Source organism: Scatophagus argus, chromosome 6, assembly GCF_020382885.2.
Source record: "Scatophagus argus isolate fScaArg1 chromosome 6, fScaArg1.pri, whole genome shotgun sequence".
Taxonomy (NCBI): Eukaryota; Metazoa; Chordata; class Actinopteri; family Scatophagidae; genus Scatophagus; species Scatophagus argus.
Window position 1 is genome coordinate 25,923,547 of NC_058498.1, and position 17,767 is coordinate 25,941,313.

Sequence of the window (17,767 nt, forward strand, 5' to 3'; positions counted from 1 at the left end):
GCCATCCATTCGATTGCTGTGAGGGGACAGCACTAACTACTGCACCACCGTGTCCTTACAGTAATAACAAAAAACATGCAATGTAAACACGGTATGTTAACAGTTCTGTGGAAAATCTAATCAGAAACATCCATCCATCCATTTTCTATACCGCTTATCCGTCAGGGTCGCGGGGGAGCTGGAGCCTATCCCAGCTGACTACGGGCGAGAGGCGGGGTTCACCCTGGACTGGTCGCCAGTCAATCACAGGGCCAACACACAAAGACAAACAACCACACACTCTCACACTCACACCTAGGGACAATGTAGAGTAGCCAATTAACCTAATGTGCGTGTTTTTGGTATTGTGGGAGGAAGCCGGAGTACCCGGAGAAAACCCACGCAGGCACAGGGAGAACATGCAAACTCCACATAGAAGGGCCCAGACCGGGATTCGAACCTGCTATAATCTTGCTATGAGGCGACCGTGCTGACCACTGCACCACCGTGCCGCCCTATAGCCAGAAACAACTTAGTGAAATCAGCGTATTTTCTGTGTCTTAAAACATGTCTTGGGAGTGGTCTTTAGTGGTTTTAACTGTCACACAGTTTGCCAGACTCTTCCATTAAAGATGTCAAACATGCATGCGCAGTGGAATGCAAACTCCCTCTTCAGCACAAGCTGTACCATCACTTAGTCCAGATTTCCTGAGAAAGTCTGTCTTTTAGCTGCAGCAGTGTGTGTTTGTGTGACAGGGAGTAGACGGGGACCACTCAGCGCTGTCCGTGGTGCTGATTCGGACTATTTTTTGGAGTCACATTGTCAAGGCAAGACACAGCTGGTCCAATGTTGATCTATCGGTACGGATTTAATGTTTAAAGACCCCGAAAAGACACCCAAGTGGAACAGCTCAACATCAAGAAAAAAGTAAGCTACGATTTATGGTTAAAAAGTTGTTTTTATACACTGTGCGACTCCGTGTCTCATGCGACAAGCTTATTAATAGCCTGCATCAAGACAAACATTCAAACAAACGTGTACATTGCGCAGCCTTATTTTGGTTATATCCCGCTCTTTTTCGAGTCGATCTGGAATTTTAGGCCAGTGGAGAACTCTAACGTAGCCTACATGCCAGGTCTTACACTCAGCCGCCCGTGGATCCCGACCAAGGCGAAATCACGGAAACCTTTTCTGTAATTCATCTGTGAATTTATATTTGCGTCTGAGCATTTTGCTCAAACTCCGTGTACAAACACACGATTTGAAATGCGAGGTGGTGCAGCAGTTGGCACTCTCACCTAACAGCAAGAGGGTTTCAGGTTCGAATCCCTTCTGCGCGGAGTTTGCGTGTTCTAATTATCTGCTCTCCTTAAGCTTATCTAAAACTGCTGACTAAGGATAAGCGTAAATACAGTAAAATTACCCTACCCAATCTGACCAGTGATGATATGTTTAGCCGCATGTCATCATTCAATCGCTGGCTGTCGAGGTGGTGTCCAGCAAACAATTTGGGCTTTGTAGATAATTGGCAGACCTTTTGGGGAAGACCTGGTCTCAAATCTGACTTTCTTATTAAACTAAAACCCTGACAACCCAGAGTTGAGACCAGGAGGCAGAGTTGCAGTCCTACACGCCTCTCTGTGCTTCCATTACAGTTACCCACCCAATATCCCATAGAGACTGTGTCTGTCCCCCGACCACTTAAATTAATTGAACCTCCACAGCTACAACAAACAGGAGAATTAAATGTGGACTGTTAAATATTAGATCTCTCTCATCTAAAGCTGTACTAGTAAATGAATTAATATTGGACAATAATATAGATTTATTTTGTTTAAGTGAAACCTGGCTTCGGCCAGAAGAATATGTCAGCTTAAATGAATCCACTCCCCAAAGTCACATTAATACTCACATTCCTCCGGACACTGGCTGAGGAGGTGGGGTTGTAGCCCTTTTTGACCCAAACCTATCATTCAATCCAAAGCCCAAAGTCAACGACCATTCATTCAAAAGCCTTATTCTTAGTCTCTCACACCCTACCTGGAAAAAAGTGCAATTCAATAGTGTTGTAGTGTACTGCACTCCTGGCCCATACTCTGAATTTCTACTGGAATTTTCATAGTTCCTATCGAGTCTCGTCCTTAAAACTAATAAAGTAATTACTATTGGCGATTTCAACATCCACGTGGATGATAGTAATGATAGCTTTTGCGCAGCATTTATCTTTTTATTAGATTCAATCAGCTTCTGTCAGTGTGTACATAAACCCACTCATTGCTTCAATCACACTCTTGACCTTGTTCTGGTATAGATGGTATAGATGTAGAACATTTAATAGTCTTTGAACAAAATCCTCTTCTGTCTGACCATTGTTGAATAACTTTTGAATTTGTATTACTTGACTACATATCACCAAGAAAAAGCTCCTACACTAGATACCTGTCTGATAGTGCTGTGGCTAAATTTAAGGAAGCGATTCTGTTGTTGTTTACCTCAGTATCATGTCCCAGTACCGCAGAACATAACAATACTAAAGAAAAGTCTTATGCCAATTGTAGACCCTCTCAAATTGATTGAATTGATTCGGTCGACTGATCGATCAAATTTTGTGGACAGTGCTGCAAGCTCACTAAGGATAACACTCGACTCTATTGCCCCGCTCAAAAAGAAGCACATAAAGCCGATGAGACAAGCACCATGGTATAATACTCAGGATTGCATACTAAAGCAAAATGTGCAAAAACTTAAAAGGAAATGGCGTTCCTCCAAACTAACAGAATCTCTGTCAATATGGCAAGACAGCCTTAAATCATATAGGAAGGCCCTACGGACTGCCAGAGCAACCTATTCCTCAAAATTAATTGAGGATAACAAGAATAACCCCAGGATTCTGTTCAGCACTGTAGCCAGGCTGACGGAGATTTATATTTTCATCCAAGCCAACAACATGCCTCTTAGACCCCATCCCTACCAACCCTCTCAAAGAAACTTTACCCTTACTTAGCACCTGTCTATTAGACATGATCAATCTGTCCCTGATAACAGGCTATGTACCCCAGTCCTTTACAGTAGCTGTAGTCAAACCTCTCCTTAAAAAGCATTTGATCCAGACATTTTAAGCAACTGCAGACCAATATCTAACCTTCCATTTCTCTCCTAGATCCTTGAGAAAATAGTTGCCAATCAGCTACTTGACTTTCTGCATAGTAATAGTTTATCTGAGGATTTTCAACCTGGTATCAGATGAGGGACTCATCTCTGTCCTTGTACTGTTAGACCTTAGTGCTGCATTTGACACTACTGACCATTCTATTTTATTACACATTTTTATTACACACGGAGATTACACATCTCCGTGGAGCTGATCCCTGCCTACAGACCTCTGATTTGCAGGACCAAACCCACCACCAGAACCTTCCAGGTTTGGACTGAGGAGGCTTCCTCAGCCCTACAGGACTGCTTTGAGCACACAGACTGGGGAGTGTTCAAAGCAGACGCTGACCTGGACGAATACACGTCAGCTGTGTTGTCCTATTTTCACTTCTGTACTGATGCTGTCCTACCCACAAAGACAATCACGGTTTTTCCTAATCAAAAACCATGGGTGGACGGCACAGTGTGGCCCCTGCTAAAAGCCTGGGATGTAGCCTATAGGTCAGGAGACAGGCTGGCTTACAGCAGGGCCCGGAAAGAACTGAAAAAGGGCATACAGCTGGCTAAACACAGGCACAAGCAGCGCACTGAGGAGCACTTCAACGACAACGATCCACGTAACATGTGGAAAGGCATCAGGACCATCACGGACTACAAGCGGAATGACCAGCAGGTCAGCCATGACCCGACCCTGCCTGACACCTTAAACAGTTTCTTCGCACGCTTCGACTCCCCGAGCAGCAGAAGAACTGCACACCTTCCTCAGCCAGAGGTGCAGCAGCAGCCTCTCGTCCTGCAGCTGCACCAAGTGACCTCCGCTCTGAGGAGGATCAACACCAACAAGGCTGCAGGTCCAGATAAGGTGTCAGGGCGCACACTGAAGTCATGCGCTGACCAACTGGCAGGAGTCTTCCTGGACATCTTCAACCTGTCCATACAGCTGTCCACGGTCCCTGTGTGCCTGAAGTCCTCCATCATTGTGCCTGTGCCAAAGAAATCAACCATCACCTGCCTCAACGATTACCGACCTGTCGCTCTGACCCCGGTTATCATGAAGTGCTTCGAAAGGATCCTCCTGAGATACATCAAGGACGCCATCCTCGTTGGCCTGGACAGTCTGCAGTTCGCCTACAGGGAGAACCGTTCTACGGAGGATGCCGTCTCGATAGCACTTCACACGGCACTGACTCACCTGCAGCATCCTAACACCTATGTCAGGATGCTATTTGTGGACTTCAGCTCGGCTTTCAACACTGTCCCCCCAGACATGTTGGCCCTGAAACTCCACAACCTGGGTTTGTCAGACTCACTCTGCTCCTGGATCAGGGACTTCCTCACCAACAGGCCCCAGGTGGTGAGGATAGAGGAGTCTACATCTACCCCACTGATCCTCAACACTGGCACGCTGCAGGGTTGTGTACTCAGCCCTGCCTTATTCACACTGTACACACACGACTGCTCTGCTATCCACCCCACAAACATGGTCGCCAAGTTCGCGGACGACACCACTGTGGTGGGTCTCATATCTAACAATGATGAGACCCACTACAGAGACGAGGTCCAGAACCTGACACAGTGGTGTTCCAGGAACAACCTCATCCTGAACATCAGCAAAACCAAGGAGGTCATAGTGGACTACAGGAGATCCAGGAAGACCGATCACGCTCCCGTCTGTATACTTGGGGAGGCGGTTGAGCGGGTGGACAGCATTAAGTTCCTGGGCATCCACATCTCCTCTGACCTCTCCTGGTCAGTGAACGCCTCACACCTGGTGAAAAAGGCCCAGTAACGGCTCTTCTTTCTCAGGAAGTTGAAACGGACTGGACTGTCTACTCAGCTGCTCGTGAACTTTTACAGAGCCACAATAGAAAGCATCCTGTGTCTCAGTGTGACTGTGTGGTATGGCAGTTGCACAGCACAGGACAAGAAGGACTTAGCCCGAGTGGTGAAGACAGCACAGAGGATTGTGGGCTGCAGTCTACCAGAACTGGACTCAGTTTACACTGCACGAGTCCAGAAGAAGGCAAGACTCATTGCCACAGACCCCACCCACCTGGGCAACGAACTGTTTGCACCGCTTCCATCAGGAAAGCGGTACAAGAACATTAAAACCAGCACCAACAGACTCAGGGACAGCTTCTTCCCCAGAGCTGTTAAAGCAATAACCCCCCTACAGTGAAACACTCATACACATAGTCTGGCACTAAGTGCACTTTGTTTTTATCTACCTCACTCTGTATTTTGTACTTTGCATTTTATATTTTTATATTTTTTTTCTAAGGTGTGCAATTTTAACTTTTTCTATTTATAAGTGTGTTTTGAAGCTGAGAATCTTCACAAAATTTCGTTATGCTTGCATAATTACAATAAAGACTCTTGAATCTTGAATCTTGGAACACTTAACTGGCAATAAAGGATCTGCACTAAGTTGGTTTCAGTCCTATTTACTGTAACTCCCTTCTATCAGGCTGCCCCAATAAATCTATAAAGACTCTCCAGCTAATCCAGAACACTGCTGGATGATTACTAACAAGAACCAGCATGAGAGATCATATTTCTCCTGTTCTGGCTTCTCTACATTGGCTACCTGTGAAATTCAGGATAGATTTTAAAATTCTCCTCCTCAGATATAAAGCCCTGAACGGTCAGGCATCATCCTATCTTAAAGAGTTAATAGTACCCTATTATCCCACCAGAGCTTTACGTTCCCAAAATGCAAGGCTGCTTTTGGTTCCTAGAGTCCTCAAAAGCAGATTGGGAACCAGAGCCTTTAGTTATCAAGCTCCTCTACTATGGAACCATCTTCCGGTTTCAGTCTGGGAGGCGGACACCCTCTCTATATTTAAGAGTAGACTTAAAACTTCCTCTTATACTGCAACTGGCGCCAATTTCAGTTTGAAACGGCTTGCAAAACAGAACCTTATCAGTGGCCTCAGTTTTTTCACTGCCCATAAGGTGAATATGGTGTATAGAAAGTGTGGAGTCATACTTCTCACAGTACTCATGTTCCACGAAGGCAATGTGACAGAGGAAGGCCCTCAGCCTTCTTTGTAAAAATTGAAAAAAGATAATTTATTCAAAGAATATCCAAGCTGAATAAAAATTATATTTAAACTGAAAAAAAAGCTTTTCTTACACTTACTTTTAGTTTAAGCACAATGTTGTATTTTTCAAAGTTCAAAATCGAGATTCGGGTTCAAATTGTTTATTTCAAATTAATGAAAATTCTGGCCCTGACTTGGCTCCACAGACATGGCCCAAAAACTTCCGCGTTGATCAAAGATCTTGTATTAATGGTTAAGCTCTCACTCCTCAGCTCATTCACCCTCCTACAGACCTACACAAACACGCAATGACACAAGCGATGTGAAGGGAGACATCCGCGTTATAAAAGATCTTTGCAGCAACTAAGCGGAATACAACAATTTTACTATATGCACCTCAGAAAAAACACCGCGGCCCGGACCTTGAGGAACTCAATGGTGGCTACGGCCATGACTGGGATGTACCGCAGGATTCAGCCCAGTTGTCCGAGAATGTAACAGGAGAGGGGTCTCGCTTCTCGCACCCGCCTTCCTCCGAATTCCATCCGATGCAAACCGAGCGTTTCCGAAAAGTAACTCGTGGTCTCATTTCATTGGCGAGACGCTCGCCCAATGAGCTGTGGCCATCTGTGCAGGGGGGGCTCGTCGCTGTTAAAATTCACAGGTCACAGTTCGTTCAGGCGTTATTAGCTAATTTCACCTCAAATCTCTTTTCTTCATCCCTCTGGCGCCGAACAGAACCTACCAGCATGAAGCTTCCAGTCGCAGTTCTTGCAGTTTTTGCGTCGATAGCCGTCACTACTGAAGCCACCGTGTACTTCAAGGAACAGTTTGTGGATGGAGGTGCGTATGGCCAGTTCCATGTTGTCCTGTGTTTCACTGATTGTGTTGTGAAAGTGATAGGTTTAACTGTCTTCGGGTAAATGGTAAGTTCTCTTTAGTATTTGGCCTTTTAAAGGATTCAAAAAACGTAGCGTTTCCACATTACAGCAGTAATGTTATTAATGTTGTGTCTGGAGATTTTAACTTGAAAATTATAGTCGAATCGCCTTAAGTAAAGCAGTAGTAAACATATTAATATGTTTAAATGGACTCTGTCTGAATTTATTGGGATATTGGGAACACTACGATTCACAGGCATATGTGAGTCCAAATTTTGTTTCACTTTTGATATTGCGCTGAGCCTCATTTAGGGCTTCAAGGTGAAATCCAGTTCTGCTGCAGTGCTGTTAATAGTTTGTTCTGTTACAACTACTCTACCTGCTTACTGTCCTTTATGTACCCAATCAGTTAGGTTAAAAGCAGGTCTTTGATAGGAAATGTAACCCCTATGTATCCCTGTTAGCCATCAAGATCAGATTTAAGTAATCCAGACTAATATGTAGACTAGACCACAAGTAATAGTTGTAAATCAGTTATGAATGAGACACTCAACCCACCAAAACCCCCATCATGTATGGTACTACCGTGCAGGGGGCGGTAGGTGGTGCAGTGGTTAGCACTGTTGCCTCATAGCAAGAGGGTTCCAGGTTCGAATCCCGGTCTGGGCCCTTCTATGTGGAGTTTGCATGTTCTCTCTGTGCCTGATGGGTTTTCTCCGGGTACTCCGGCTTCCTCCCACAATACCAAAAACATGCACATTAGGTTAATTGGCTGCTCTACATTGTCCCTAGGCATGTGCATATGTATATAACATGCTGTCATGTAGGTTAACAAACAGGAAGTAAGTGAGTTGGATTGCTATGTTTCAGATGGATGGTCGAGCCGATGGGTCGAGTCAAAGCACAAGTCCGACTATGGCCAGTGGAAACTGAGCGCTGGAAAGTTCTATGGGGATGCAGAAGCTGATAAAGGTATTTCTTATTTTGTCACAGAGTCAAATATTGGTATATCTCAAATATTGGTATATGTAAATGTTGGTGAAAGAGGTCCATGTTTATAACCTGCATGCAGTACAGCCACTTAACAGACAAAGAATTTGCATGTAAGTATATGTTCAGGTTATATCCACTTTGTCTCAGTTCTCAAAGGGCTTTACATAACATCATAGCAACGTCCTCTACCTCAAATTTATGAATGCAATTAATGAAAATAAATTAAAAAAATTATGAATGAATTACAGAATTTTATCTCAAAATTTAATTTTTGACAATAATTTTAAATTTTAACCTCATGTAAATGGCCATCAATGGGAAATAGAGCATTTTTAAACATCAATTTCTCAGGTGTGTTTGACCAGTGAAACATCTAAAACATGCAGGGCAAGGCCCACAAAAAAAAACAACAAAACACTGGATTAGAGAAACATGATTTCAGTATCATGACAGTCGTAACTGTGTGTGAAGCCACAGGATAACTCCTGTAGGTATTTTTTCTATTCAGTTTATTTATATAGCACCAAATCAGAACAACAGTTGTCTCAAGACACTTTCCAATTAGAGAAGGTCAAGACTGAACCCTTTAATTTGATTTTTAGAGAGACCCAACAAAACCCCTATGACCAAGCAGGGAAATCAGTTAGTGACATGCATTGATGGGACATGAATATGTGTGGAAGGAGAGTTAGAGGAGGAGAGAGAAGCTCAGTGCATCATGGGAGATCCCCAGTGGCCTAAGCTTATAGTAGCATACATAGGGGTCAGCCTTACCCAGGACTAACTATAGGCTTTATTAAAAAGGAAAGTTTTAAGCCTACTCTTGAACATAGAGAGTGTCTGACTCCTGGACTTAAGCCAGAAGTTGATTCCATAGGAAGGAAGCTTGAAAACTACAGGCTCTGGTTCCTGTTCTAGTTTTGCTGACTCTAGGAACCACAAGTAACCCTGCATCCTGGGAGCGTAGAGTTCTGGTCGGATAATAAGGTACTATGAGCTCTTTGAGATAAGATGGCACTTGACCGTTTAGAGCTTTGTAATGTGAGGAGGAGTATTTTAAAGTCTGTTTTTACAGCCAGTGTAGAGAAGCCAATACATGAGAAATATACTGTCTAATATGAGTTTTTGCCAGTACACGTGCAGTGGCATTCTGGATTAGTTGGAAAGTCTTTAGGGACTTGAAATTTGAGCTATGTGTGTACCGTAGTGCTAATCTCTTTTGCTTTATCATTTTCTTTTTTTTAGGAGGGCAGTAGAGTCGAGTGTTTTTCTCGGGAGGGTGGTATACTGTAACAATTGAAATTGGCCACACTGTTTTCCAGGTTGGGTGTGAAAGGCTAAGAACGAGACTCTCAAATGAATTATGATTGAGTTTAGGCTTTGGACTGATTGCTATCAAGAGTTGAACAGCTACATGAGGCTCTCTGTCTCTCTCCCCTCGCTCACCCTCACCTCCCTCACTTCCTCTTCCCCTCCTTCCTTGTAGTCATGATATTTTGTCAGTTTTGAGGTGGACATGATCCCCCTCAGAGTGTACTGGAGCATAAGCACACAAGCTGACTCCCTGGCCCCAGGTTTACCCTTTGGGAATTCGATAAAACACTAATTTATTTAAGAATATTTAACATAAAACTACATTTTTGACATGAGGCTCATCTACCGGACACAAACCTAAAAATGCACATTATTTATCCCAACTGCAACTTTACCAGGTATCCAGACGAGCCAGGACGCCCGCTTTTATGCCCTGTCGGCCCGCTTTGAGCCTTTCAGCAACAAGGGAAAGCCCCTGGTCATCCAGTTCACTGTCAAGCATGAACAGAAGATTGACTGCGGAGGCGGCTACGTCAAGATCTTCCCCTCTGACCTCGACCAGAGCAACATGCATGGAGACTCTCAGTATTACATCATGTTTGGTGAGTCACGTTTGTCTTGTAGAGGTACCGACGCCTAACCTCCTTTTACTGAGAGGGAGGACTCGGAAAGATGCCCGACAAGTCATTTTTACATTCAGCTATTCATCTGTAATTTTAGATAAAAAAGTAATAAATAACTTGATATTAAACGTGTTTCCAGGACCTGACATATGTGGATACAGCACAAAGAAGGTTCATGTGATCTTCAACTACAAGGGCCAGAACCACCTCATCAAGAAAGACCTCAAATGCAAGGTAGTTACAACGTAAAGCCTGTTGAATAATTTGATTTTTGACTTCGGTGAAGATGAATTTAAAGATTCTTGCACACGCTGAATTGCTTCTCTCTGCTCTCTCTAGGATGACGAGCTGACCCACCTGTACACACTCATTCTGAATCCAGACCAGACATACGAGGTGAAGATCGACAACGAGAAGGTGGAATCTGGTTCCCTGGAGGATGACTGGGACATGCTGCCCTCTAAGAAGATCAAGGACCCAGAGGCCAAGAAACCTAGTGACTGGGACGACAGAGCCAAGATCGATGATCCCAGCGACACGAAGCCTGAGGTAGGAGATCAGTTTAACTTATCGTCTCTCGAGTTTTCAGCTTAATAGTATTCGCAGTATACAATATTTGAAACTCTTGGATCTTTTGAAACTTTCTTCCTGACCCTGATCCTTCAGTCTGGTGTTTCAGATATGGTTTTCTTATTCTTATTAAAATTATCCTGTTCGTGTTCATCCAGCTAAATTGGTTCTTTGAGCATAGTTTGAGGACTGATTTGTTAATCCGGGATAAAGTTGCGTTGAATAACAGTATACTCTTTATTTTTACATAAACCAATTAACCCAACCTTGTGGATTTTGGTTTCAATATGACTGGCAGAGTACTGCTTATATGATTGCAGATAAAGTCTGACTTTATGTGTGATTTACATTGTTACTGGCATCGTTTTCTTCTTCCTGCTTCAGAGCTGTCATTTTAGAAAGTCAGTGAAATATCACGAGGCGATGTTCCATCATCTGGCCTTTGTTTTGCTACAGCGTGCAGCTGTATTTCAGGATCTTTGTCAGAAGAGCACAACATTAATGACAACTTATTTGCTATTAATTCGCACTCTGGCGTAATGCGGCATATGTAACGGCAAGGTGAGGTGACGTTACGGAATATAGTTAGAACTGCGCCTTATGAGCTATACACACACAAGGGCATAATGCTGAATGCACATTTGGTCATCTTTGATAACAAATACAGCTGAGGAATACAAAAGGAATATTTATATATATTAGAGTCCTGTTCCTGACATGGCTTGTTCATACCAGCTGTGTGTATCACCTCTCTTATACATGACGGGTGCCAAAGAGACTTCATTAAAGCTCTCCTGACAAGCCTCCTGTCTCCTCACTCCTCTCTCCTCAAGATGCATTTGGTTAAATTGATCTTTCAAGATGGAAAGCTGAGATCGATTTCCAGGTAAACAGCAGGAGGACAGAGGAGGCACATGATTGAGAAATAAGATGAGTGTTAAACCAGATGCATGTTTAAATCATCAGCTCTAATCTGGACAACATCTTCATATGCATTGACTAAAATTGATTGATTAAAGCCAGACTTATCGGAAAATGAACTGGAGCACACTTCAGCATGATAGGAACTAAAATGACAGAAACCATCTTTTGCAAGAAATTATTTGATGTTCAGTTTGAGTTTTTAGTTTGGCCCATTTCCCATCTGCTAACATGGAACACACAGGAGTTATGAGTTTTGTCACACACGTTTGTACCAAGTTTCTCCAAATAGACACGTGTTCTTGTCCAGTTCTTTTGTTTCATGCCTCCACACCATTGATAGCTGTGGCCAGAGGCATTATGTTTTTGGGCTGTTCGACGTCCATATGCTCTTAGACTGTATATTGTCCCAGTGAACATGACATCTCAGGAACGCCTCAGTCGTCCACCATGAAAATGTGCTGATTGTATAGACCTGTGTTTTAGAATTTGTATCTTCTTTGCAGCAACATCCTAGGTTTTGATATTTGCCTACATATGGCATATCATGCTATTGCTTAAAGCACCTAAAGAATCAGAATCAGCTTTATTGGCCAAGTTTGCGTATACAAACAAGGAATTTGACTCTGGTTAGTCTTTGCTCTCAAGTACACAACAAACACCTAACATATTGGAGTAAAAACCACATGGGGGCAGTAAGAACATAGAAGATACTATATAAGATGAGGATAAAAAATAAAAAATACTTACAATACAATAGCAGTGAATCTGTGGAATAGTGCAATGACAGTGTAGGTAGACTATTTACATGGCTAAAATTGCCTTCCCATTTTATGATACGCATAATGTTATAAAGTTGTAACTTCAGTTTTGCTGTCTTCCAGGACTGGGACAAGCCAGAGACCATCCCTGACCCTGATTCGAAGAAGCCTGACGACTGGGATGAGGACATGGACGGAGAGTGGGAACCCCCTATGATCACCAACCCAGAGTATAAGGTGAGGTTTTTATGGCCCAAGGACATGGGCTGTGTTCTTTTATAGACAAGATTGGGGGTCGTCAACTATATTGGTCAAAGGACCAGAATTCTTTGTAGCAGACGGTGGGGGGCTTGACATTAAAATTGCATTAGGCATAATTAGCTTATTATTGTTTAGTGTGTTCTTACAAATTGTTATTTTTAAGAACCTATATCCGTTTGAACAGATGCCTAAAGAACATCTCGAGTGATAACTAGATACTTAACTAGATGGAGAGGAGGAGATGGAATTGGACAATAATTTGATTCAGTAAGACAGGTGTGAGTCACGGGAGTTTTTGGCTCATTGCCAGAGGTTGACAGGTTAATTGACGGACTGGGGACTCTTCCAGTGCTGAGCAACATCAGATGCACGTATGTAATGTACTGCGGGATGGAAGTTGCCTAAGGGTCTTCAACTGACGGACACTGGAAATGATTCTTGTTTTTTTTTTGCCAATTTTTGTGAGAGTAAATGAATCTATGTATTTTTAAAGGGGGGGGGAGGTAATATTTTGAACCTAATCCTAATCCTAACCCTAACCCCTCTTGTGTTGGTTTGCAGGGTGAATGGAAACCTAAGCAGATTGACAACCCTGACTACAAGGGAGCCTGGGTCCATCCTGAGATTGACAACCCAGAGTACACTCATGACGCCACCATGTACAAGTTTGATAACATTGGAGTACTGGGCCTGGATCTGTGGCAGGTAATGATTACTACTCACCCACTAACAGTTGTATTAATGGAAATATGGGACCTAAATGTATATACAAAGTTGTTTGACGTTGTAGTATCATGTAGTGGAATTGAAACAAGATAAAATTGAATAATCATTCATGTGAATTCCTTGAATAAATAATGTTTATGTGTGTGTTGCTCAGGTTAAATCTGGTACCATCTTTGACAACTTCATGATCACTGATGATGTCAAAGAAGCTGAGGAATTTGGGAAGGAAACCTGGGGAGCTACTAAGGTAGGACTATACTTGAATGCTTTATATAAAGTCTACTGTAAACTATACCGTAAATACAAGACTGAACAAAACAAGATGTTTTCATAACAAGCTTCTGTGTTTGTTGGGTTTCTAAAAGTCAAAAATAATTACATCCATAAGTTCTCTTTTAATAAAGGTGTAAAAGCTGTGTATATTTATGCAAATCATTTGGTAATCACGGTGACATGTAGCCCATTCTCACCAGTGCAGGTGTTTTCCTTGATAGGTCAAAAGCTGTTGTGCTCGGGCCTTTGTCAGTTCATTAAAAAGTACAATGGTGATCTCACAGAATAATCCCCAAAATCATTACTGTATGATGTGTCATGTTCTGTTACCTCATTATTGTTTGTGAACACAAACAGGACAAACAAATTTAAAATGCAACAGTGCATCATGTACAGTGCATCTGGAAAGTATTCACAAAATTCACAATGTTCATGTTACAGTCTCATTCCAAAATGGATTAAATTCTTTTTTTTTCTCTACACAAAACACCCCATAATGACAAAGTGAAATAAGTTTGCTTGAATTTTTTGCAAATTTATTAAAAATAAAAAAACAAAAATATAACACGTACATAGGTATTCACACCCTGTGATCAATACTTTGTTGAAGCCCCTTTGGCAGCAATTACAGCCTCAAGTCTTTTTGAATATGATCCTATAAGCTTGGCACACTTATTTTTGGGCAGTTTCTCCCACTCTCCCAATCGAGCAGGTTGTCATCAAGGATGTCTCTGTACATTGCTGCAGTCATCTTTCCCTCGACCCTTACTGGTCTCCCTGTTCCTGCTGCCACAAAACATCCCCACAGCATGATGCTACCACCACCATGCTTCACAGTAGGAATGGTATTGGCCAGGTGATGAGCAGTGCCTGGTTTCCTCCAGACATGACGCTTGTCATTCATGCCAAAGAGTTCAATCTTTGTTTCATCAGACCAGAGAATTTTGTTTCTGGTGGTCTGAGAGTCCTTCAGGTGCCATTTGGCAAACTCAGGCTTTCATATGCATTTTACTGAGGAGTGACTTCTGTCTGGCCACTCTACCATACAGGCCTGATTGGTGGAGTGCTGCAGAAATGGTTGTCCTTCTTGAAGGTTCTTCCCTCTCCACAGAGCAATGCTGGAGCTCTGTCAGAGTGATCATTGGGTTCTTGGTCACCTCCCTGACTAAAGCCCTTCTACCCCAATCACTCAGTTTAGTTGGGCGGCTGGCTCTAGAAAGAGTCCTGGTGGCTCCAAACATCTTCCACTTACATATTATGGAGGCCACTGTGTTCTTTGGGACCTTTAATGCTGCAGAAATCTTTCTGTACCCTCCCCCAGATCTGTGCCTCAACACAATCCTGTCTCAGAGGTATAGGTCTTTGACTTCATGGCTTGGTTTGTGATCTGACATGCACTGTCAACTGTGAGGGCTTATGGTGTGTGCCTTTCCAAATCATGTCCAATCAACTGAATTTACCACAGTTGGACTCAACTTGAGGTGTAGAAACCTCTGAAGGATGATCAATGGAAACAGGATGCACCTGTCATGGAGTGTCATGGCAAAGGGTGTGAATACTTATGTTACATTTTTTGTTTTTCATTTTTAATAAATTTGCAAAAAATTCAAGCAAAGTTGTTTTACTTTGTCATCATGAGGTATTTTGTGTAGAATTTTGAGGGAGAAATTTAATCGAGTTCAATTTGGAATGAGACTGTAACATAACAAAATGTGGAAAAAGCAAAGCGGTGCGAATACTTTGTGAATGTCCTGTATTTCCCTTGTTCTGGAACTGAAAGCACCCCTTATGAACATGGCAAGTGAGAAGCCAGCCAGAAGTCACATCATTGTTTCTGTACTACCTTGAATTTCATGCATACACTTGGCCCAAGTATCCAAGAATGCATGTTCAATCTGCATGCTTGCCATGAAAAAGACATGCATTTATAGTGAGATATTTATTTTACGTGAAGAAAATACTTTTCTGAGTCCAAAAGGTTAGAAACATAAATTTGAACCATAGAAACAGCATTCTACAGTGTGACAAAAAAGTGTCATCACAGCAAAATAGAAATATTTGCACTTATTTGGAGAATACCCATCAAAAGATATTAATCACTGTTGAATTAACCACCATACACTGGTTCAAAACATTGAAACAACTTGCTTTCTTTATGCACCAGGGACCAGAGAAGAAAATGAAGGAGGAGCAAGATGACGTGGAGAGGAAACTAAGGGAGGAGGAGGAGAAGAGCAAGAAGGACACTGAGAAGGAAGAGGATGAGGAAGATGATGATGAGGAGGAGGATGAGGAGGCAGAGGAAGATGGCGAGCATGATGAGGAGACAGACGAGGACGCTGGGACAGAGGAGGAGGAGAGCGAGGCAAAACAGAAGGACGAGTTGTAGAGGAAAGGACCTAGTTGACTGCTGTGTGCTTCTCTTGACAGGTTTAGACTAACAGCAAAATTCAGCAAAAGCCCTATGGACTCTGGCATTTCTTCCAGCAGCTTTTTATTCAGGTGTAGGGGTGGGGAAGGGATGGAAGCTGGGGTCAGGTCAGACTGATTTTATATTGATTCCCTTGCTTTTTCTAGCCTTCGAATCAGACAGGAGAAGGGTTTACATATGGTTTTTGTTCTTCCTTTTGTTTGTGCGTCTGCTTTGGTTGAGAATTTTCTAATTTATTGTGATTTACTGAATGTGGTCTGTCCCATGGTATGTATCCTGCTGTTACTCACACAGTCAGTTCACTTTTCTTGTTGCATTTGTTGGATGTCCACTCAATCAAGGGTGTGTGATGTATGGTTTCTACACTTTTATTTCTCCTGTGTGATGAGTACTGTTTGTCTTTTAATTGACTCCCTGTTCAGCCAATCATTACATTCATTCCCTGTCACTTCCCAAAGCTCTGATTTTGGACATTTGCCATCTGTGTGATGTGTGTTTGACAGTGGTGACTGCATTAGACAAACTGTGATTTTTACAATCCTCATATTTTCATTGTTCTGAATGAGTTACTGCTCCATGGGCACACACTGTGTTTGAGTTTCAGTGAATAAATCGAGGCTTCTCTTAACAAGCTGATACCTGTTTTTAATGTTGGTTATGGATGTGTGAATGTTTTATTTCAGTGTGTGGAAAGGGTGATACAAAGGTATTAAAACCGACACATGGTGCCCATCAGGGTGGGGTGTCTTCCGATTCCCGGGATTGCCAAAATTACCAAAATGATACCTGAGTTTCAGCACAGGTAACCAAATCAATAAATTGACCTTATTTGGGGACTTTGTTGTTATTACCCTATTTTCATTCATTGCTGCCACTTTCTTTGAGAAAATAATCTGTCTGAGCCTTAAGCCACACCTCATGGCCTGCATGACAGATTTCAGATCGGCTCGGTTATCATCAAATGATCTTAGTGTGGAACTTGTCATAAAACTTGTGTTAAGAAGGTGGCAATGCCTCTCGTAACTGTCTGTACAAAGATGGCCTTTGGCATTGGATGTAAGTGAGATCAGGGAATGTCTGGTCAAATAGTAAGCATTTGATGTCAGCTCTGTATCACTTTGGCAAATTGTGATACTTAATACCACAGACAAGTTTTGGCCCTCATTCAAAGAGTCGTGGGGTTAAATTTTTACAAACATTTTCTGAATTTGCGGCAGAAGGAATAACAAAGCCTGTGGAATGTGACCAGAGTGAAGTATTAAACCGGTATTCATCATCCTGGTCGCTGCAGTTCTGTCTGCATCAGAAAAATTTGAATGAAGAGAACCATTATATCGAATACAAATGATTCAGATTATACCTAGCTGAGAAAATATTTTGAATTCTCATGGTGGAGATACAGAAAGAAGACGCCTTTGGGTAAAATTTGCGATCTTGGATGATCTGCTTTCCTTGAGTGCCTCTTTTGTGCTTGGCTTTACCACTTGGCACATGGCAAGTAATCCATTTAATGGCCCACTCTAGGTTTTAACTAAATTATCAGCCACAGTTGAAACATGTAGCAGAGCACACATGTGCCTGTGCTGTCATAAATGTACAAAACCATAATATGGGTGAAACATTCAGAGAATTTTACTGGCTGTGGTTCTTGATGAGCTTTGACAAGTCTGATGACATCATAGTGATGCCTTCTGATAAAAGGAATGCTATTGCTCATTATGGAAAACGCACAAACACGTTTTTGTTTGCTTATTTGATTTCTGCATATTTGCTCATACTGTAAAAACCAAGGAAACTGAATCATTTTTTAAAAAAAAAAGAATCCTGTATTTTTGA

The 17,767-nt window shown here is 42.4% G+C and overlaps 1 protein-coding gene across 1 annotated transcript; it reads left to right on the forward strand.

Moving 5' to 3' along the window:
* Window positions 1-6,792: 6,792 nt before the first annotated feature.
* On the forward strand, window positions 6,793-16,559 carry calr3a (calreticulin 3a). The gene is made up of 9 exons (XM_046392267.1): window positions 6,793-7,020; window positions 7,929-8,030; window positions 9,764-9,967; window positions 10,128-10,222; window positions 10,328-10,537; window positions 12,364-12,477; window positions 13,063-13,206; window positions 13,382-13,474; window positions 15,665-16,559. The coding sequence occupies exons 1-9, from the start codon at window positions 6,927-6,929 to the stop codon at window positions 15,887-15,889; spliced, it is 1,281 nt and encodes a 426-aa protein (XP_046248223.1). The 5' UTR covers window positions 6,793-6,926; the 3' UTR covers window positions 15,890-16,559.
* The last annotated feature ends 1,208 nt before the right edge of the window (window positions 16,560-17,767 follow it).